The sequence below is a fragment of the Orcinus orca genome, chromosome 19 (genome assembly GCF_937001465.1).
Source record: "Orcinus orca chromosome 19, mOrcOrc1.1, whole genome shotgun sequence".
Classification (NCBI taxonomy): domain Eukaryota; kingdom Metazoa; phylum Chordata; class Mammalia; order Artiodactyla; family Delphinidae; genus Orcinus; species Orcinus orca.
In genome coordinates this window covers 43,723,518-43,745,997 of record NC_064577.1, presented here as the reverse complement: position 1 = coordinate 43,745,997, position 22,480 = coordinate 43,723,518, and the positions used below count along the sequence as shown (strand labels likewise).

General features: G+C 57.8%; 1 protein-coding gene across 13 annotated transcripts; it reads left to right on the top strand.

The window, feature by feature from the left end:
- The first annotated feature begins 1,357 nt into the window (after window positions 1-1,357).
- On the top strand, window positions 1,358-13,756 carry OSBPL7 (oxysterol binding protein like 7). 13 transcript variants are annotated; one of them, XM_049701601.1, is made up of 22 exons: window positions 1,362-2,962; window positions 3,071-3,196; window positions 3,370-3,423; window positions 4,035-4,148; window positions 4,504-4,614; window positions 4,710-4,827; window positions 5,499-5,602; window positions 5,956-6,048; window positions 6,133-6,265; window positions 6,354-6,448; window positions 6,632-6,727; window positions 7,385-7,522; window positions 8,115-8,212; window positions 9,131-9,374; window positions 9,520-9,657; window positions 10,507-10,570; window positions 10,671-10,749; window positions 11,662-11,806; window positions 11,905-12,049; window positions 12,136-12,262; window positions 12,469-12,591; window positions 12,757-13,756. In XM_049701601.1, exons 1-22 carry the CDS (start codon window positions 2,888-2,890, stop codon window positions 12,863-12,865), a joined length of 2,529 nt encoding a protein of 842 aa, XP_049557558.1. In that variant the 5' UTR covers window positions 1,362-2,887; the 3' UTR covers window positions 12,866-13,756. The 13 variants fall into 13 exon arrangements, 10 of the variants coding, with proteins under 10 accessions (XP_049557557.1, XP_033266683.1, XP_049557558.1 ...); XM_033410794.2 differs by having other exon boundaries at window positions 1,366-1,520; window positions 2,505-2,552; window positions 2,808-2,962; ... (2 more) ...; window positions 9,142-9,374; window positions 12,469-13,756; XM_049701600.1 differs by having other exon boundaries at window positions 1,361-1,582; window positions 2,808-2,962; window positions 6,354-6,727; ... (1 more) ...; window positions 9,142-9,374; window positions 12,469-13,756.
- Window positions 13,757-22,480: the final 8,724 nt, after the last annotated feature.

Below are 22,480 nucleotides of genomic sequence, written 5' to 3'. Positions count from 1 at the left end.
GGGGGCTCTTGAGTAGGAGGCCTCATCCAAGTCTCAGGGAACTGGAGGTTTTTAATGGAGAGGGGGTGTATGACAAGAAGCCTGCCCTTGTCCTTGGTTGGAGCGCATTCCGGGTGGACGCGGGTGATGCGGGGAGTTAGTTGATCATGGCTCTAGGAGCAGTGCCACAGCTTCCTTAGTCCTGGGCAGACACTGCTCTGGCAGTGATGGTCTGCAGCAGCTTTTCCTTCCCTGGTTCAGGACCAGCTCTCCACAGTGCCCAGCTCTGTGCCTTTGGCCCAGGGATGCTCAATCAATAGGAATTGAATTAAAAGGCCCCTGAGGCTCCTGGATGCCAGAGCTGGTCTGGCCAGTGGTGCCCAGTGCTCTCCCTGACTCCCAGAACCCTGCCAGGTGCTAAGAACGCCCTCCTGGGGTGGCAGGGACTGCTGAGGTTCTGAATGGAACGGAGAGCAGGCATCTCCTGAGAGATGTGTAAGCCAGGGCCCATGGGACAGCTGGTTGGGGAAGTGGCCTGTGTCATATTGGGAATCAAAGAAGAACCTCGAATTGCATCCTTCGCCTGCTGGCGTTGCCTGAAACCACAGCATTAAACCCACTTCTTTCCAGTAAGTGGCTGCACTGCCCTTAAAGCTGTCAGTCCAGTTCATATTCATTTGAATGAATTCTAGACCTTTCTCAAGAGGTAATTTTTAATTAGAATTGAGCAGCTGCACACAGTACTCCAGCAGAAGGGCAAAGGTATTCAGAAAGGGAGGCCAAGGGTACTAGAGTTGGCTCCAGCTAGCCTTTTAACAGCCAGGTGGTTACCGCCCCCAGACCTGCCCCCCATCCAAAGACTCGGTAGGCTGGGGGGTGGGGGGTGTCTTACCACATAGGTGCTTCCGGCCCCCATGGGTCCTGACCTGGTGGGGCATCACCCCCAGTGACAGCCTCACTGTGGCCCTCTTGAACTATGCCCTGCTGACTGCCTTTGGCACTGTCAGCTGTGGTTCCATGGGTCACCCCTCCCTTTCTGTCAACCTGAAAGCTTTGCTGGCTCCAAATTCCACAGTCTATTTTCAGATGTAAAACTGAGAGGCAGGGGTTAATAAGGAAATGGCCTTGGGTACTAATTGGGGTCAAGGCCATACTAGTGTGAGCAAATTCTTTACCAGCACTAGCTTGGGGCCAGCAGCTCCCTAGTCCTCTGTGATCTATCTGGAACTGTGCCCACTGGGGACTCTGCTCTCGCTCCCAAGCTTTCTGGGTGCTGGGGAGTCGGCTCAGCCCTGAGTCCTCCGGGGAGCAGGGGGGCAGAGCTGAGCGGCTGCCCAGAGTTTGGCTGGAGGAGGGGCCGGGGGAGGGGGAGGTGAGGAGATCCGGCTAGAGGGGAGGCTCCGACGTCTCCTTCCTTCCTGGTTCCTGCTGCAGCTGCCGCCACTGCTCAGCTCCGTAAGCAGGGAGCTGGCGGCTCGGAGACGGTGACAGAGGCGGAGCGGTGCGTGGGCCAAGGAGCACTGGTGTCCATGGACCCTGGGGTAAGGGGGCCGCGCTGGCATCAGCTGACATTCCCCAAGAAGGGGACATTCACCTGAAGCTGGTGGGTCTGCTCTTCCAGAGATGAGGGCGGGAATGGAGGTGGAAAGGGGGCACCCACCTGGCTCACCTCGACCTGCACCCTCTACTAACAGAGCCTCCCCTCCACCCGCAAGCAGTGAGGGGCCAGGATCCCACGGAGCCAGGAAAAGGGCACAGAGACACCCAAAACACTGGAGAGTTTGTTAACTTTCAATGGCTGAATGTAGGAGTTTTCCCCCCAGGTCAGCCTCTGGTAGCATGGGCCCCTCTGCCCTGACCTCCTGGCCACCCACACCCCACCACGTCCCTGTCCCCTCCTGGCCTCAGCTCCACCGGAAGATCTGGGCTGCTTCCCCAGCTTCAGGCCAACCTTGCCCCTCCAGTCCCCTCCCCCATCTCACACACACACAGCCTCATGCATTATGGATCTCCCCGTGGAGCCAGGATGGCCAGGGCTGGTGCCAAGGGCGCCTGTGGGCACTGCTGCGGGGCCTGTGCGGTCCTTGGCATGTGTCTCCAGTGGCTCGTCCCCCGCTCTCTCCAGGTGGATGGTACTTCTTAGGAGCCCCAGGGATGGGGATGAAAGAAAGGAGGCTTGGGGGACGGGGGGACAGAGGGTCCGAAGTGGGCATCCTAGGGGGGCGATTGATGGGAGGCACAGGGGAAAATGCGGGCTGTCTCAGGCCTCAGTTTCCTCAGGCAGAAAAATGGGAGCCCAGGAACTAGAGGATATGGAGGCCAATTGGTGGGGAGCTGGGGTCAAGAGGTTGGGGGGCTCTGTAAAGGGATGATGGCAGAGGAGTCTCCGTGCCGTGGTGCTGGGCTCAGGGATCCTGGCGGAAGAGGAGCTGGGTTGAGATCTCGCATGTCTAGTCTCTGGATTCCTCTGTCCTATTTTGGGGCCTCTTCCTTCACTCCCCTGCCTCACCTCTGATTACCCCCAGGGAATCCTCCAGAGAAAGCATGGGGTGTTTCCTGGAGCTGGGGAACGTGTGAGTGCCTAAGGTGGGGCAGGGCTGACTTTTCGAGGTTTTCTTTTGGCACCGGCCTGCCTGCTGCGCGCTCCACCTCTCTGGGCAGCGGGCGCTGAGACCTGCTCAGAGTGGGGTGGGGACAGGCTTGGGAGAGGTGTGGCAGGTGAGCGGAAGATGTGCTCGGGGGCTCTCATCCCAGAGGGTGCAAGAGGGGCTGGAGGTGGGGAAGGTGATAGCCGAGTCTGTGCTAACGGGGTCTCTCTCTGCTTCAAGGGCCCCCTCAGGACAAGGTGACATCTTTCCCCTTCCACTCTCCTCTACGTCCTCAGCAGGGAGTGGCCACTCCCTTCCCCATGGACTTCCAAGAGCGGGACCCTCCCTCCCTGGCTGAGAGCACACAGTCCGCCAAGCCCAGCAGTGCCCAGCAGGTCTGAGGGTGGGGAGTAGGCAGTGGGCGCGCCGAGCTTGGCCCACAGGGGAAAAAGGCAGAGCTGGTCGCTTCACCGGCCGCTCCCCAACTCTGTCCTGGACTGCAGGCCTCCGAGCTGTGGGAGGTAGTGGAGGAGCCTCGGGGCCGGCTGGGGGCAGAGGGTATCATGCCCGAGAGGCAGGAAGGCCACCTGCTCAAGAAGAGGAAGTGGCCTCTGAAGGGCTGGCACAAGGTAAGGAGGCAGGGCAAGGGGAGGGGCCGGATGGGGACGCCGGACGGGGATGTGTGGGGTTGCCGGGGGGTACAGTCTGTTTGTGTGTCAGAAGAAACTCTGTATGGTTGCTCTCTCCCCACATCCTTTCCTCTCTGCCCCCCGGGCCCTGTCCCTTCTGGGCAACGTCACAGAGATACTTTGTGCTCGAGGATGGGATCCTTCACTACGCAACGACTCGGCAAGATGTGAGTCAGGGCCTCGGCTGGGGGATGAGGGAGGACTTTGGCCCCAGAGTGCCCTGCGCGGGCAGGGGGCTTCTGGAATCCCCCAGAGCAGGGTCTGAATCCCAGGGACACCAATTATTGGGTGTGGGGTCTTGGGCAGGTTACTTCCCTGGGCCTCAGCTCCTCACTTCTGCGGTGGAGAGAGTGCAGCCACCCATTTATAGAGTCTTTGTCTTGGTGAGGGCTCTCAGGACAGTGCCGGGCATAAAATAAGTACCCAAGACATGGGAGCTTTATCATCGTCGTCCTTGTCCTCTGCTCTTGCAGGAACAAGGAACTAAAGGCCTGGACACCCAGGCTCTCTCCAAGAAGGTGCTCCTTTCTCAGCCTCGCAGATTCCTGAGGGTGGGAAAAGTTTTCCTCACTCTGTGACTGCCTAGAGCTCAGATTGTGACTTGACATAGCGGGGTGTCCTGTGCGCAGGAGGACGACTGACAAGTCCTGCTGATACTGTGACTTGGGCATGAGGGTGAACCTGCTGCCTGGCCCTTGAGCCTAGCGTGACCTCAGTGATGGTGGCCCTGGTGGCCTAAAACAAGTCCCCCTTTCCCCCTCCGATCTCTCTACCCCAGATCACCAAGGGGAAGCTCCATGGCTCCATTGATGTCCGACTGTCGGTCATGTCCATCAACAAAAAGGCCCAGCGCATTGACCTTGACACTGAAGACAACATCTACCACCTCAAGGTGACATCCCTGGGAGCCAGGTGGTGGCTTGGTCCCCAGCCTGTCAGAGGCACTGGGGCACGCAGGGGAGAGGGACAGGGGCCGAGGGTCTGTCTGAGTTTGACCAGAAGGGAGTTCCTACCATATACAATAGCCAATGGCAAACTGGCCCTGTTGGCTGTTGTGTGAACAGGAACAGAGCTGAAGGCTTGCAGACCTGCAGAAGCTGTTTCTGCCTCCCCGCAAGGGACCTTTGCACAAGCTGTGTGCTATAGGGAGAGACCCTGCCTGCCTGCGGACCAGAGCCCCAACTTCTTGCCTCTAGAAAGCAATCCTTCCTTTCATGCATCCCTCCCCTTCTCCATCACCTCTGCAGATCAAATCACAGGACCTGTTCCAGAGCTGGGTGGCTCAGCTGCGTGCCCACCGCCTGGCCCAGCACCTGGATGTGCCCCGAAGCCTGCTGCCCAGCACCACTCACCGGAAGGTAAGATGGGCCCTGGGGCAGCGACAGGTGATGTGGGGATTCAGGATGAGACTCAGGGAGGCAGGCACCTTGCTGACCCTTGACTCACCCCACAGGTTCCTGGTGCCCAGCTTCCGGCAGCGGGTAGTGCCTCGGCTCTGCCAGGGGTTGGACCTCGGGAGAAGGTGTCTTCCTGGCTGAGGGACAGTGATGGGTTAGACCGCTGTTCTCATGGTGAGGGGCCCCTGGCACTGCGCCTCCGTGGGAAGGGCCCATGCTATTGCATCTAGGTGGCATCAGCAGTCACAAGGAGGAGAAAATGTTACCTCCATCCCTGCCTCTGGGAGACCCAGTCTGATGGGGGAGACAGCCTCCGTCTCTAGGCTGATCAGGTCTCCTAGGGCCCTGCCCTGGGGAGCCTCAGGCTTACAGAGAATGATGGGGCTCGTGCTCTAGGCATATAGACAGACCCGGACACAGGGCCAGGACTCATGAAAAAGAAGATCCAGAATGCCATCGCAGGGAGGGGTCCTGAGGAGTAGTGCCAGGGAAGGGGTGTGCACTAGAACCGGATTCCTGCAGGCTGCGATGCTGGCCTGGGAGAGGGAAATGCAAACCAAGGGGGGAGAGCGAGAGTGGGAGCCCCCTGGCCTGTGTGGAGGTGGCCGAGGTAAGGTGTGGTCTGGGAACAGAGTGCAGATTGGGGTGCGGGCGCTTCCGTGAGGCCAGACCAAAGGGTGGGAGCTGGGAACTGCTTTGGGCTCGTGAGTGGGGGAGGGCAGCCAGTGTCGGCATTTCCGTGGCTGCCGGTGAAGTCTTTGGAGGAGGAAGGGAAGCTAACGGACAGACTCTGGGGGGCCTGGCCAGTGTTGGGAAAGGGACTTCCTCATTCATCCTTCCCGCAGAGCTCTCTGAGTGTCAGGGGAAGCTCCAGGAACTCCACAGACTCCTCCAGAGCCTGGAGTCCCTGCCCCGGATCCCCTCAGCCCCTGTTATCCCCACACACCAGGTAAGGTCCAGGGGAGGAGGCAGGGGCCCGCCCAGGGCTATCTCCGCTCTTGCTGTCTTCATCTCCATCACTTCCCCGGACAGGTCCCCAGTCCCCCTTATATGCTGCGGTTTCCTGGAGAGCCACCATCTCCCCGTTGCCCCTCCCCACCGTGTCCAGACCGCCTCAGGGTTGTCTTTCTGCCCCTTTGGAGCGACCCCTTCCTCCTGTGCCCAGGCGGCTGCCAGGCTGTCGGTCTTCTGCCTCCGGGATGCTGGTGTCTCTGCGTCCTCCTTCATGACCGTCTACCTCTCTCCCGGCTTTGGTGGTCTTCCCCACCCTGAGACTGAAACTCCCTCACCTCGACTTGCCAGGCCTCGGTGACGACCGAGAGACCCAAGAAGGGGAAGCGGACCAGCCGCATATGGTGCACACAGAGCTTTGCCAAGGACGACACCATCGGGCGGGTGAGGTGGGGTGTGGACCCCGAGATGCTGGGTGGGAGGCTCTGAAGGAGGCTGCACCCTTCAACCCCTCCCCTTCGCCTACAGGTGGGTCGTCTCCACGGCTCTGTTCCCAACCTATCTCGCTACCTGGAGTCCCGGGACCCCTCGGGCCCCCGCGGGCTGCCACCCCCAGACTATGCCCACGTGCAGCGCAGTTTCTGGGCCCTGGCTCAGAAGGGTGAGTGCGTGCCCTGGGGGTGGCTGGGGGCAGGCGGGGAGAGGGAGAGGGAGAGGAAGGGAGTCTGATGGCCGGCCTGCCCCCACAGTGCACAGCTCGCTCAGCAGTGTCCTGGCCGCCCTCACCACTGAACGGGACCGACTGAGGGACCTGCACCAGGGTTCGGATCCGTCCAGGCTGGGGGTGAGGCTGGGGGCAGGGTGGCCAGTGGGAGGAGTGGGCCCGAGCCCCGAGGACTGCAGGCCTGGGGGTGGTCCCGGACCTGGGCCGGGAAGGGAGGTTGGAGGAGGCAGGCTGTGCCCGGCAGGCTGGGGAGGGCTTCACCCGCCCCGTCCCGGCACCTGTGCCCTCACCCTCTCCCTGCAGGTCTCTGAGGCCGCAGCTGGCCCGAGGCGCCTCCACTCGCTGTCCGTGTCCTCCGACACCACTGCAGACTCCTTCAGCTCCCTCAACCCCGAGGAGGTGGGAGCCGGGGTGGGCTGTGGGGACCATTCCTCTGGGCCTTCTTTCTCAGCAGAAGTGAAGGCATGGTTGGCGTTCAGACCTGAAACTCCAGCCCCTTTCACGGAACATGGGCAGCAGCCACATCTGGGTCATTTCTTAACAGCGTGCAGAGTGCTTTTGCTTTTAAGTCAGAGTCCCGTGAGGCAGTGATTCTTACCCTCACGTTCACAGATGAGGAAACTGAGACTCAGAGGATCTAATTGATGGGCCCAGGCTCCCGTACTACATGGGTTTGAATCTGGCTCCACTGTATGCTGGCTTCATGACCCAGAGCCTCAGTGTCCTAATCTGCAAAGTGGGGGTAATAATTGCACCTCCCTGGTAGGGTGAGTGTTGGGATTGATGGAGTTGATACACGCAAAGGGCTTGGAGCCAGGCCCAGGCAGTTATCATGCAACCCGTGTCTCCTCACTTCCAGGCCGGGATCTTTCTACCAGGCCTTCGTACCCCACTACACTCGCTCCCCTCCGCATCTTCTCCTGCTCAGCAGGTCTCAGACTCAGATAGTAAAAGTCCCCAGTCACACTTCCCTCACAAGGGAGCTGTCAGGCCAGGGGAGCCCTGCCTGACTCTCCCGGCTGGGCCTTGGGCCTGACACCTGTCCCGCTCCCACAGCAAGAAGCTCTGTACATGAAGGGGCGGGAGCTGACCCCTCAGCTGTCCCAGAGCAGCGTCCTTTCCCTCGCTGATTCCCACACAGAGTTCTTTGATGCCTGTGAGGTTCTCCTCTCTGCCAGCTCTTCTGAGAATGAGGTGAGGGAGCGGGGAAGCTGGTAGTGAGAGAGGAGGGACCCTAGGAATAGAGGGGTGCGGTCCCGGGAGACTGGAATCTAGATTCCCAAGTCCTTTCTAACCACCTCGGCCACTTCTCTGGGAACACGTCCAGATCTGCTGGGTTTGTGCGGCCCTGCTTAGAAATCTCTGCTGGGGACCCTTCTTCCAGTTTGATGTGCTCCATCCCCATGGGTTCTACTGAAACTGCTGTCTCAGCTGCACCCCGTCATCTTTCTGTGACCTCGTTTCAGCCTTAGCACTCCCTTGACGCTCACCCTCCTGACCCTGAATCCCAGTAATCCCCAGCTTCCCTTCCCTCAGTGTCCCGCCAAGCCCCTGAGCTGTCTCCCTGCTAGTTGTAAGGCCAGGCCCTCTCCCTCCCAAGGTGGCAGGGCACGCCATGATTCCAGGCCTCCCAGGGCAGTGTCTTAGGGCTCAGACCCTCCCAAATATATTCTCTTCCCCTTCCCACCAAAGGGCTAGCTGGGCAGATTCTTGCCAGACCCTGGGCACTGTCCAGCTGCCTGGGGGAGGCCTAGTCTGCCCAGCCTGTCATCTGTCCCTGGCCCAGGGCTCAGAGGAGGAGGAGTCGTGCACCAGTGAAGTCACCACCAGCCTGTCCGAGGAGGTGCTCGACCTCAGGGGAGCTGAGCGCTGTCAGAAAGGTGCCAGCCAGACGGGCAGGAGGGAGGGCAGGAGGTGGGCACAGCAACGGGGTTCGTCCAGGCCCAGGCCCCTTGGGAAGTAGTCCCTTGTAGTACTGGTGGGCTAATGGCTTCGGGTGCTGACTCCAGGGGTGACCCTGGGGGTGAGTAAGGCTAAGCTGTGACTGTGCTCCAGGGGTGGCCCTGGGGGCGGGGCAGGCTCAGCCTGGGGCTAGTCTCCAATCTGGGCTTCTGCGAAGGCTCGCGTGGGCCTGATAGGCAGAAGGGCCCGCTTTTTAGCAGTGTGGCTTTGTACGTGTCATCTTCCTTCTTGGAGCCTGTTTCCTCATCTATAAAATGGGCTGAATAATTTTATTTGTTTTATTTTATTTTTTATTTTTTTTGCGGTACGCGGGCCTCTCACTGTTGTGGCCTCTCCCTTTGCGGAGCACAGGCTCCGGACGCGCAGGCTCAGCGGCCATGGCCCACGGGCCCAGCCGCTCCGCGGCATGTGGGATCTTCCCGGACCGGGGCACGAACCCGCATCCCCTGTATCGGCAGGCAGACTCTCAACCACTGCGCCACCAGGGAAGCCCTGGGCTGAATAATTTTGACATTGGTTTCTGTGCTCATGAAACGGAGCAGAAGCCAAGGGTGAGAGTCAGGAAGGGCTTCTGGGGTGCAGGGTTTCTGTTTCCAACAGTGGGAACTGTCCTCTGGTTCTTAACTCTGCTGCTCACCTAAATCCCCAGGAGCTCATCAAGAATGAACCACTCCCCACCACCCCCCAAAAAAAAGAATTAGCCCCCAGCCGCCTGCCCCATAGTGAGTCGAGTCTGGGGCCTGGGAGCGAGCAGACCTGGGAGCACCTCAGGAGCTCGGGAGGCCGTGGGCCTGGATGCGAGGTGCCCGAGGCAGAGTGACAGGCGGGTTGGCCCCCGGATTGTGTTCCAGGAGGAGCCGTGGGACCACCCCGCCGCCGATGCCTACCTGCGGCCAGTGGGCCCGGGGCCGATGTGAGCCTGTGGAACATCCTGTGGAACAACATCGGCAAGGACCTGTCCAAGGTGTCGATGCCCGTGCAGCTCAACGAGCCACTCAGCACCCTGCAGCGGCTCTGCGAGGAGCTGGAGTACAGCAGCCTTCTGGACCAGGCCAGCCAAACCACCGACCCCTGCGAGCGCATGGTGGGTCCGCCCAGCCCCCGCCCAGGCTGCCGCCACCTCCCAGGATCCGGTCTGCCGGGCCCACCCCGGGCCCCCGTCCTGGCTCATGGTAGGGTGGTGGTGGGGCGGCATCTCCTCTGATCCCCCGGCGCCCCGCCCCCTGCAGGTGTACATCGCAGCCTTCGCAGTGTCAGCCTACTCTTCCACATACTACCGGGCGGGCTGCAAGCCCTTCAACCCTGTCCTGGGGGAGACCTACGAGTGCGAGCGGCCTGACCGAGGTTTCCGCTTCATCAGTGAGCAGGTGAGGCCCTGGAAGAAGTGGGCTGGTTGGGGCAGCCATGTGGCCAAGGCCGGGGAACACCCGGGCTTCAAGGGGCCAGGGCGTGGGCGAGAACACCCGACAGTCGGGCCGTCAAGGGAGGAGCTCCCCGCTCCTTGGGGAGAGGGACTTCAAACAAGGAGTTACTGTACCATGTTCTAGAGCTGGGATTCTGGAAGCTCATAGGAGGTTATTCAGCTCTGTTGGTTGCTTGGTTTTTAAATCCTGAAGGCCACGGGTAGTCACGGGAGAGTTTTAAGCAGTAGAGTGACATGCTTAGAATTGCAATTTGTAGGGAACACTCAGGCAGTGGTGGGCGCCAGGGAATGGGGAGAGGCAAGGAGGGCAGGCTGTGGGATCCCTGAGTTCAAGGTTCCAGATGGGGAGCTGTTCTCATGAGGGCAAGGCCGAGTTTTTCCAAGGGTGTGTTGTGGAGATTGCAGGGTGATAATCGGCTTTGGGGGAGAAGATGATTAGGGAAGAGGGTCCTCATGGGAGGGCTGGCTTTCAGGCAGGCCATGGGTGGAGGCCCCACCTGTCACTGCTAGAGGACTTGGGCAGGATCTCTGGAGGGCACCATGCACAGGGTCGGCAAGGAGGGCCCTAGAGGGGAGGGAGGGAGAAGGGAGAACATAGGGGCTTCGTGGGAAAGGAGAGGGAGATGGAATTTGGGTGGTGGCCAAGGACACCTAGACAAGAGAGCTGGAACTAACTGGTCTTCTGGTTCCCAGGGGAACTGGGGATGGGGGTGAGGGATGTTGGGGGCCTGGGGTCAGGAGCAGACCCCAGGGTCCTCAGAGCAGCCTCTAGAAGACTTCCTTGCTCATCAAGGTCTCCCACCACCCCCCCATCTCGGCGTGCCATGCGGAGTCTGAGAACTTCATATTCTGGCAAGGTAAAGGGTGGGGCTGGGGGTGAAGCGCAGATGGGGGAGGGGCTGGAACACTCTCTGGTCTTATCTCTGCAGTCGTTCTCCTTCCCCCACCCAACTCCAGACATGAAGTGGAAGAACAAGTTCTGGGGCAAATCCCTGGAGATTGTGCCTGTGGGGATGGTCAATGTGAGCCTGCCCAGGTGAGTGTAGGCACAGGCCCAGCCTACAGGCCATCCTCCCCCGGCTGGGATGGGGAGGTGGGAGGGACAGGAGAGAGAGGCCTGGTCTGAAGCTGCTCAGGGTGGGGCAGTGTCTGTACATTTATACCTGGGTTAACAGCAGTTGTCAGTAAAGAAAGGTGAACAGTCTTAGAGCTGGAAGGGCTCATCAGGGTCATCTGATCAAGTGGCTTTTGCACTTTTTGACCATGACTCACAGTAAGGAATGCATTTGAGACGTCAAGTCAGTGCACAGTAACCCATTCACACACACACACACACACACACACACACACACACATGCACACAAGCCTAAAGTGATTCTAAAGTGATTTCAGGACTGCTCACAAACCACATTTGAAGCACCCTCATCTAGCCATGTTACAGGTGGGGAACTGCAACCAGAGGCCAGTGCAGGGGTGGGGAAGACCCTGGACTTCAGGGTCAGAAGTCCTGGGCGGGAGTCTTGGTTCTGCTGCTTAATTAGACAAGCGGCAGAAAGACTTGACGCCTCAGAGCCTTGAGTCTGCTCGTCTATAAAACAAGAGTAATAAGTAATATTCGACAGAAGTGGGGAGTAAACAGCTGATATATGTGAACAGACACATATCCCAAGGACATAGACCCGCCTATGTTTTTACCCCAGTGACTTAGGCCCTCTGGAGCTTTCTCAATAGCTGGAGATGTGTTAGTTGAATACTTTCTGTGAAGGCTGCTTTGCCTTATAAATATGTCGTCCTTCATGGAAGGACCATGAGCTGGAACCAGGACCCCAGGGTTCCTTTCCCAGACCCGCATGACCTGCTCTGATGAGACAGGCATTCCCCGGCTCAGGGTGGCACTTGTTCCCCAGGGCCGGCCAGCTGCCCCCCCGCCATGCTCTGTCTCTCTCAGGTTTGGGGACCACTTTGAGTGGAACAAGGTGACGTCCTGCATTCACAACATCCTGAGTGGCCAGCGCTGGATTGAGCACTACGGGGAGGTGCTCATCCGGAACACGCAGGACAGCTCCTGCCACTGCAAGATCACCTTCTGCAAGGTGGGTGGCCTCCCTGCCCCACCCATCCGTCCCAGCAGCTCGCCCCGGGGAAGAGGAGGGGACACCTCCCTAAGCCCTCTGTCCCACCCCCACCCCAGGCCAAGTACTGGAGCTCCAACGTCCATGAGGTGCAGGGTGCCGTGTTTAGCCGAAGCGGCCGCGTCCTCCACCGACTCTTCGGGAAGTGGCCCGAGGGCCTGTACCGGGGACCCCCGCCGGGCGGTCAGTGCATCTGGAAACCCAGTAAGTGGGGCGCTTGGGGCGGGCTGGGCAGAGGTGAGGGCAGCTGTGCACAGCCCACCTGCCCCAGCCCCCTGCCTTCCCCCTAGACTCAATGCCCCCAAACTATGAGCGCAACTTCGGCTTCACTCAGTTTGCTTTGGAGCTGAATGAGCTGACGGCAGAGCTGAAGCGGTCCCTGCCTTCCACAGACACGCGGCTCCGGCCAGACCAGAGGTCAGTGCCAGGCGGGCGCCGCTCCGGAAGCTCCGGGCTCCTCCCTCCCCACGTGGGTTTCCACGCAGACCTGGGACTAGGTCCTTCCTTGAGTTGCCTCGGGGAGATGGGACCCGTCTGGGGGCAGAACTGGGCAGGCAGAGCGACCTTGGATTTGGGGGCCTCTGAGAGTGGGCAGTTCCGCTGACCGCCGTCTGGATGCTCAGGTACCTGGAGGAGGGGAACATACAGGCCGCCGAGGCCCAGAAGAGAAGGATCGAGCAGCTTCAGCGAGACAGGCGCAAAGTCATGGAGGAGAACAACATTGTCCACCAGGCTCGCTTCTTCAGGTGCCTCTGCCCCCCTCCAGGTCTCTCTGCAGCCCAGGCCCCCTCCTCCTCCCCACTAGCCCCTTCCTGCTCTGAGTGGGGCCGGCAGCGTAAGGCAGCGTCTCGGGACCCCGGCCTCAGTGCTGGGTGTTCACCCCTCTTCTTCCATGGCCCCCTTCCCCCCAGGCGGCAGACAGACAGCAGCGGGAAGGAATGGTGGGTGACTAACAACACATACTGGCGGCTGCGGGCCGAGCCGGGCTACGGGAACCTGGACGGGGCCGTGCTCTGGTAGCCCAGGCCCCAGGGGCAGGAGGCCCCGGTCCCCCCTCCTGCCCCCACCCCGCCACGGACACATGGGCGAGGCCAGGCTCTCCCACTCACTGCCCTGGAGACCAAAGGGGAAGCCCTGGCTCTGGCCCTCTCCCCTCTGCTGGCCAGAGGGGCTGCATCTCAGCCCATCACCCACCCCTTGTTTGGGGTGGGAAGCAGTATTCGTGCTTCCCCAGTCTTGTTGCCCCAGACAACCAGCATGTAAGACCCTCCTTGCTCTGTCAACCCCTTCCTTACCCCCTGGGGTACTTGGGGGAGACTCCAGGCCCTCCAGGATCTGTTCCCCATTTCAGTGCCTTCCTAGGACACAGGGGACCCCTCGACGTTCCCCAGGATTCCCATGCCCAGGACTCGGGCCCCAGCTGTGAGGTTGGAGTGAGTGAAGGAGAGGGGATGGCCTTTTCTCCCACCCCCGTCCCTCCCATGCCCCATCTCCAGCATCTTCTCCCCCTGCCCTGGCCCAGAGGGGCTCCCTTTGCTTGGCCCTGGCAATTTCTCCTGTCCTCCTGGATCCCCTTCTCCCAAACTGCAAAACGCCTGCAGCTCCTTCGTCCCTGGTCCTCAAGTGGTTTCCTTCAGTCTCAGCTCAGTGGATCCCCCAGAGCAGACAGGGCAGGAAGGGCGCCTGGCCTTGACCCACCCGGAGTGAGCGAGCACTCGTGAGAGTGTTGGTTTGTGTAGAAGTGTGTGCGTGTGCCTGTGTACTGCTTGCGGGCGAGCAGGATTCCTCGTGTAGGCCGGATGTCCCCTGCGGGGGGTCCGCCACCATTGCTGCTCATTTTACCAGTCTGCCTCTGATTAAGGTGAATTGCTATGACATTCCAAACTCCAGTAAAGACTGTCCCAAACTTTGGCCTGTGACCATTCATTGAAAAACACATGCGCTCAAGCCCAGTGAAGGCCCATAGCTCCCCACTCACCTGGGCTAAAGACCCAATGTCATCTCTCTCCCTGAATCCTCACCTCCCGTCAATTCTGCCTCAGTGTCTCTCTGACCCCTTCTCGTGATTGCACCTAGCTTAGGCTGGGCTCTTATCAACTTTCGCCTGGACTATTGCAGTATCCTTGGAGCCTCCAGTCACTTCCATTCTAATGCTGGCTTTCAGGGTGATATTTTATTTTTATTTATTTATTTATTTATTTTTGGTACGCGGGCCTCTCACTGTTGTGGCCTCTCCTGTTGCGGAGCACAGGCTCCGGACACGCAGGCTCAGCGGCCATGGCTCACGGGCCCAGCCGCTCAGCGGCATGTGGGATCTTCCCGGACCGGGGCACGAACCCGCGTCCCCCGCATCGGCAGGCGGACTCTCAACCACTGCGCCCCCAGGGAAGCCCCCAGGGTGATATTTTAAAAGAGAAATATGGCACCTCGTACCTGCTTCAGATACATCCATTGCTTCTGAGCGCCTCAGGGGAAAACCCAAACTCCTTAGGCAGAAAACTGTGTGATCCCTGTCCCCCTCTGGCACAGAAGCTGCCCCCACCCCCAGCATCCTCGGTCAGGTCTGTGCTCACCCTCTCACCCCCTCAGTGACTTTTCAAGGGAAGGGGGGAGGGGGGAGGGACTAAGGGATGGGAGAACAGGGCGAGCTGCATTTCTCCCCCTCCCGCACCGCCTCGGCTGAGTTCAGGTCCCAGCTCTGTTATTCCAAAGCTGTTCTGATCTTGGTCAAGTGCCTTGCCTTTCTGTTCAGGGACTCTGTGGTCCTTCATTTGGCTTCTTTTGTGTCTTAGAGGAGAATGTATGTCCAGGCTCCTGATTTCATTAGTTGTCTCCTAGCCCCTCAGCCCACCGCACTGCACACACAGGCCCTGCTCTAAGAAAAGGAAGCCAGGGCCCGGGGTCAGGTGTTGGCTAGAACAAGCAGTGAATTCTGCTGGCAGTGTGGAGCTCCCTCAGGCAGGCATCTGAGGGGACTGGGCTCATCCTAGGGACACAGGCTGCTGGAAGCTGTGCTAGAGTTTGGTCGTCTAGTGCAGGGGTTTGGGCGGAGTCGTTATGTGCTGACTTGCAGCTCTCAGGGGACACCTCACTTCCTCTCCTGGAGGACAGGGTCTGGATCTGATCCCCTGAAGCTGGAGGCACCCACTTCCCTGCTCCCCAACGGCATGCAGCCCAGGTGGCTGTGAGTGGGGTTTTCCCACTGGCTCTGCTACAGGGAGAAGCAGGGATGTCCCAAGAGCTGGTCATGCTTTCTCAGGGGGCAGCAAGAACAGAGGGGACCCGTGAGCTACAACAGCCCTCCCAATCCTAGTCCTTTTCTTCTTCCCTCTCCTCCAGCCCACCCCCACCCCTGCCCCTGGGGTGGGTGGGTGGGGTCCACATTTCCACAGTTTATTTACAGAAGGTGCTAAAAGGAACACACTTGTCCTGACACCATGCACCAGAAATGACCTCAACCCATTCCAGAAAAAAGCCAAAGCCTGCACACATTCAGGGTCTTTTTTAAAACAAGGTACACTGTCTTCCTCCCCCACCCTTTCTACCCAGAGCCACACACAGCCTGACTGACCAGCCTGTGTTCAACTTCCACATATTTTAAGAACTAGAGTTTCAAATAGACCAAATTCCAAAGTTATTTTTGTAGCGGAGACAGGAGACTAGCAACTCCTCTGCCCACAGGAGCCAAGCCGTCTGTGGCTATCGCCGTCGAGACCAGTATCCTCTCCCCTCAGCGGTGAAGGTGGTCAGGTTGGTTTTGCTCTTGCTGGGGCATTCCCTGCTGGAGGACTGTCGTCTCTCAGAAGCCCTCCCCATCCAGCCAGGGTTTGGTGGATCGTTGCTGACAGGGCGCTAAGGCCAGGCTGAGGGGAGCCTGGATTTCTGACTGCAGGCTGTGTTCTGTGGACAGAGTGTGAAGGGGCAAAAGCAGCTGTGGGTACAGAGGGTGGTGGCCACCTCCTGGGCACCAGGAAGACAGTTGGGGGTGTAGCTCAAGTCTGGTCTGAGAAAGAAATGCTGGGCTTCCTTCTCAAGCCCCTCTCAGTCTAGTCTGAGGGCTCACAGCAGGATTGCTCACCGTGGGGCCTCAGGGCAGCCCAGCCCAGGCACAGACCCCTGGCTTTGTTGGGAGGATGTGGCGGGCCTGGGCCGAGGGCAGGATATGGGCTCAACGGTCCACATCTTGACTCGGCTTGGGAAAGAGGCAAGGTGGGACACACCGGTTTGTAAAGCCGGGCACCTGCTTTCCCAGATGAGCAAAGGTCAGAGCTTGAACAGCAGGGGAAAACCTGGACCCGACGGTGGTGGCAGAGGGTGAGGGGGGCAGGTGAGAGCTGACAGTCCTGACCTCACCTGCCGTGGACCCTCCAACCCCAAATCGCTCCACCTAGAGACAGATTAGAATCGTCTTTTAAAACTTAGTTACTCTCAGCCATAAAAAGGAATGAAATTGGGTCATTTGTAGAGACGTGGATGGATCTAGAGACTGTCATACAGAGTGAAGTAAGTCAGAAAGAGAAGAACAAATATCGTATATTAACGCATAAATGTGGAACCCAGTAAATGGTAGAGATGAACTGGTTTGCAGGGCAGAAATATAGACACAGATGTAGAGAGCAAACGTATGGACACCAAGGGGGGAATGCGGCGGGGGGCAGGGTGATGAATTGAGAGATTGGGATTGACATATATACACTAATATGTATAAAATGGATGACTAATAAGAACCTGCTGTAAAAAAAATAAAATTCAAAAATTCATAAAGAAAAATAAAAAAAACCCTAAAACTTAGTTACTGAGGGAATTCCCTGGCGGTCCAGTGGTTAGGACTCGGTGCTTTCACTGATGGGGCCCAGGTTTGATCCCTGGTGGGGTAGATAAGATCCTGCAAGCCACGTGGCATGGCCAAAAAAAAAAAAATTAGCTACTGAATTGCTGATGGGGATACCTGGGTAGCAAGGGGCAGAAAAGGCCAGAAAAAAAGACCAGAACACTTATAACCTGCACCCTCCCAAATTCCCTGGATCTTCTGAATAAAGGGTGGTTTGGGGTGCGTGCTTGTGTGTTTGTAGTGAATCGCAGAGAGGAGGGAGTGCTGAACCAGGCCAGGAGACAGTGTCAAAGGTAAACATAGTCGGACATTAGCTGAAGTGGTGAAAACAGATTTTATTCGGTGACTACTGACAGGAGGGGAAAGAGCTGAGCTCCGTTCTGATCTATGCAGAGGAGACTGGGCGGTTAAGGGGAAAATGAAGGAGTGGGGAAGGACAGCAGGGCCTCAAGCAGCTCAGAGAAGAGAAAATTACAAAGGGTCGGCAGTGTCAGTGCGATGAGGCCAGGGTGCCCGCGAGCAGCGATCATCGTAGGATCCTGTCCTCTGAGAGGGACTGGGAGACAGGACCTCTGTCCTTCCTGATGACTGCATTTCAAGTAGTGGTTTTCAGGTCCTTGAGAAAAACACTCTTGTTGTAGAAGGAGGAAGGACGGAGGAAGGAGTCACAATTACAAGCCCTTCTTAGTCAATGCTCTAAGAAAAGGAAGTCAGGGCCCGGTGGCAGGTATTGGCTAGAACAAGCAGTGAATTCTGCTGGCAGTGTGGAGCTTTCTCAGGCAGGCATCTGAGGGGACTGGGCTCATCCTAGGGACACAGGCTGCTGGAAGCTGTGCTAGAGTTTGGTCATCTAGTGCAGGGGTTTGGGCGGAGTCGTTATGTGCTGACTTGCAGCTCTCAGGGGACACCTCACTTCCTCTCCTGGAGGACAGGGTCCGGATCTGATCCCCTGAAGCTGGAGGCACCCACCTCCCTGCTCCCCAACGGCATGCGGCCCAGGTGGCTGTGAGTGGGCTTTTCCCGCTGGCTCTGCTACAGGGAGAAGGAAAGCAGCATGGGGCAGTGGTGGGGATACCCTCAGGGTCTGACCAGTGCCCGCTCAGGATGCAAAGGTGTTGATGCCTGACTTCGAGTCCGCTGGTTTCGGTCCGCTGGTTTCGGCCTGTCCCACAAAGGCCCTACTGTTCCCCTTCTTCACAGGCACCTTAAAGATCCCTGGTCACATTGCCTGGGATCCTCTTTAGGGAAAGCTCAGGGGGCCCCTTGTGGCTGGCCATTAGCTTAACGATGCCCTCTTCCTGGAAAGGGCCCACTGCACAAGTGACTTCCCCCTTCAGAGACCCTCTGGTTCCCGCATGGGCAGAAAAGGAGGTGGGGCTTAGTGCTCTCCCCCTGGGACCTGTCTCTGTGCCCCTTGGGTGGTCAGGGAGGGCAGCAGAGACTTCAGAGGGACCCTCACAGGCTGCTCTGGGCTAAGTCTAGCTCACCTATTCCTGGTACAGACTTTCTTTTTTAGAATTTTCCCGAATATGGACTCAGAATAGATTGCAGGCAGGATCAGATTATACTTTTATTTATTTATTTATTTATTTTTGGCTGCGTTGTGTCTTTGTTGCTGTGCGCGGGCTTTCTCTAGTTGCGGCGAGTGGGGGCTACTCTTCGTTGCCGGGCCCGGGCTTCTCACTGCGGTGGCTTCTCTTGTTGTGGAGCATGGGCTCTAGGCACGTGGGCTCAGTAGTTGTGGCTCGTGGGCTCTAGAGCGCAGGCTCAGTAGTTGTGGCACACGGGGCTTACTTGCTCCGCGGCAATCTTCCCGGGCCAGGGCTTGAACCCATGTCCCCTGCATTGGCAGGCGGATTCTTAACCACTGCGCCACCAGGGAAGCCCCTGGTACAGACTCTTAACCTGGCCACTTGGCCTGAAGAGTTCAGGGACTGATGCACTCTGATTCTTGCCTCATCCTCTCAACTGCCCCCATGCAGAGAGGAGTCACTGAGAGCTCTTGAGATCCCCAACACACCAGAGTCAGCTCAGCATGGGGCAGTGGGGCAGGGTGAGCTTGGCCCTAGGACTTGGGGTTAATGAGACTACCCATGTCTCATTAGCATATGTCATCACACAGTACAAAACCCTCAGGTTGCTGGAAGATGCTTCCAGGCCCCAAAGTATTTGGAGGGGTGCTTTCCTATGTGTAAGTCCAAAGTGTTTTTACTGTGCCCCAGGATGCCAGGGCACTGGGGATGCTGGGCCTTGCTGGTTCCTAACATGAGAGGCCTCTCAGAATGATGGGTGGGCTGGACTATGGGGAGACCGTAGGTGGAAGAAGAAATTGGAAGGGTCTGGACAGGAGCCAGAAGGAGAGAGCATGGGGAGGAGAGTTGGCTTGAGTCCCTGTATGCAGGATGGAGGTAGTGAGATTCGTCAAGTAGCCTCAAGAGGGCACCTGGGTCTCCTGAAAGGACCCATTCAGGCACATCCTGAGCCCACCTGGTGAGTGGCTGGCTGCATCCACTGTTCACTCAGGGTATCAGGCCCCCGAGAATCTTCAGTGGCTGGCTCCCAGCTCAGCAGCGAGAAATGAGCACAGACACCATTTATCAGCAGGGTATCCAACCACTGTTCACCTGTACTCTTCAGAGAACACTCACTGGGCCAGGAAACCCCCTTTTCTGGGAGACCCAGGTGTCCCAACCACTCCCAGAAACGACCCAGGTGGTCTGGGGGAGGCACTCTGCTGGTGCCTCCTCACTGCCAGGTAACAGTGCCCCCAGGGGCTGTTTAAAGACCCCTCCACCACACAGAGCCCCTATGAGAGAACTTTCCGCTGTTTCCACTAAGCTTCTACTAACACCTCTCCTGCGTCTGTAGCCCCCAGACCCATCACACACTGGGTCAGGAAACTCTGACTTAGTCTTCTACCCTAACTTTGAACTTCCAAAGAGAAAGGCAGGTAGAATGCAGAGTAGGAAGAGGGCCATCCTTAAGTCCAGACAAGAGGTGCCCCTGTCAGGGCCCTCAGCTTTGAAAGGTCTGGTTCTGGCTTTCCTCTGACAGCGACCCTCCCACAGGGCTGCAGGTCTGTGGGGTGGATGGAATTCCTGACCAACTGGCTTCTAGGCCACAGAGCAGGTATCTTTTCCAGGCACACCCTGTCAAGGGTTAAATGCCCACCAGTGTGAGCAGTCCCACCCATGACAGAAATGAGGATCTGCTGTTGGCCTAGTGCCAGGTCTCCCTACACTGGCGAGGAGCTTGGAGGAGTCTGGAAATTCTAAATTCGAACCTGACCTTTCAGGTCATAATGAAGTTATATTTTGTCAAGTTTGGATAATAGAACATATAGGTTAGCTTGGTTTATAATCTTTAAGTATTTAACACATGATACACAGGCCTGCATTTGTACTCCTGTTCTGGGCCTGTGTTGTGTTTTTCAAGGGTGTATGCATGTGTGTATGCAAGGGTGTATGCCTGTGTTGTGTTTTTCAAGGGTGTATGCATGTGTGGGAGGGTGTGAGGGGCATCCGTGTACTCTCCTGGGAAGGATGAGATTGGGGATGCGAAGGGAGCTAGGTCAGTGCCAGTTTAGCAGAGAAGTCTTGGCTGCTGTGGGAAGCCATCTCGCCTAGGACCCCTGGAGAGAGCTAGAGAGTGGGAGATAGGGAGGGCTGGTCCCATTAGCTCCCTTCTGTATCACCTAGCAAGATACTCCAGGCCTAGGGCAGCTTCTCTCCTCCAAGCTAGTCCATCAGAGGCTGGCACACTCCCCTTCCACCACCTGCGAGGCAAGGTGGGCAGGGGAGAGCACTGGACTAAGAACCAGGAGGTCTGAGTTCTGGGTCTGGCTCTGCCATTTATTCCATTCCTCCGTTTTTCCCTCTGTAGGGTGGGTATAATGATAATGGCCCAGTTTCTCTCCTTTGTCAAAGGAGATTGTGAGACACAGCAGTGGGGCACCGGACACGGGTGGCTTCAGATGACCTGGACCAGAGTCACCACCGGCTCTGCTGCCCCAACACATGGGGCCTCCCAGTACAGCTCTAGTCCTCCCTGAGAGAGAAAGTTGCAGAGTTCAAGGGTGGGCATGCAGACACCAGTCAGTGCCCTAAGTTTCCCAATACTTTTTCCAAGAAAAGGAAGATACAAAGCACCTTCCCCAAAAGGTGGGTGGTTCAGGCACTGGTCAAGGGAAATGGCCACCACCCCTCACCTCTGTGGGCCCCTCACCATCAGTGCCTGAGACGGAACACGGCATCCCTGTGTCTGTTAGCTGACTGATCCTTCCTCCCCAGTTAAGGAGCCTCGGACTCTGAGAAACTCCTGTCCCACCTGAGTCAGACACTCCAAGCTAAAAGGGGCCAGAAAGTCCTGGAAGGGCAGCAAGTCCCAGGCTGATAAAGATGAAGGTTAAGGGACAGAAGTGGGCACCTGCCCCAGGCACTTTCGCCTTCACCTGTGGCACCGACACGGGGTGGCCGGGGTGGCAGGTGGCCAGGGCGCGTGTGGACACCCAGCTTCGCAGGAGACCCGGGGACAGAGCCGCGCCTCCCAACCCGGCCGCTCGGGTGCAGCTGGCCCGGTGACCGCGGGGCGGAGCCAGAGGACCGGAGACGCCCGAGCGCGGGGCCCGGGCCGGGCGGGAGGGAGCGGCGCGCCGCGTCCTCGGTCGCCTCTGCGTTTCCCCCGGGGCTGCGGGGCTCGGGGCGCCGGGGAAGTGCGGGGTCCGCGGGGGTGGCCGGAGTCTCCGTGCCCTCCCTCCGCGCGCACGAACGCCGGTCCCCTCGCCCAACACGCGCACCTGGCGCTGTGGGACCGGGGACCCCGTCCCCGCCTGCGGCGCTCCCCCTGCAGACAGGGCAGGCCCGGGAGCCCAGTCCCGGACGGCCTCCCCCAACAGCCTCACCACTCATCCTCCCCACCTCAACGAGTATGAGGTGTGTCCCGGGGATGACCACCTGGAAAAGGAAGTCCTGACCGAGGGGAGGACAGAGAAGGGGCACGTGGGCTGGAAGAGCTGCAAGGGGTGAGGACAGGAGGCGTGGAGGCAGAGATGTCTGAAGACAGAATTATCTAGAGCCCCTGTCATGGAGAGGAGGTAGAGACCAAGTTCCCTTTCTACATTGTCGGGTTTTCCTTTTATTTCTTTAAAACGACAACAATATAGCGCGTGGATTTTTTTCGTCTTTTTTGTGTGTTTGTTTTGTTTTTTGGTGTTTTGTTTGTTTGTTTGTTTTTACCCCCTCTCCACCCCTGTTAAAAATAATGCATGTTCATTGTTGGGCAGTTAGAAAATACGAAAAGAATAAAGATCTGTCTCCTAAAGCAAAGGAAACAAAAAGCAGAAATAAACAACTGTGACCTAATGTAAAAGCTTTTGCACAGCAAAGGAAACCATCCACAAAACGAAAAGAGGGCCTACTGAATGGGAGAAAATATTTGTAAATGATATGACTGATACGGGGTTAATATCCAAAATAGGTAAACGGCTCATACAACTCAATTCAAAAACAAACAAGTGGATTTAAAAATGGGCAGAAGACCTGAATAGACATTTTTCCGAAGAAGACACACAGATGGCCAACAGAAACATGACAGATGCTCAGCAACACTGATCATCAGGGAAAATGCAAATCAAAACCACAATGAGAGATCACCTCACACCTGTCAGAATGGCTGTCACCAAAAAGACCACAAATAAATGTTGGCGAGGATGTGGAGAAAAGGGAACCCTATAGGGTTGGTAAGAATGTAAATTGGTGCAGCCACTGTGGAAAACAGTATGCAGGTTACTCAAAAAGCTAAAAATA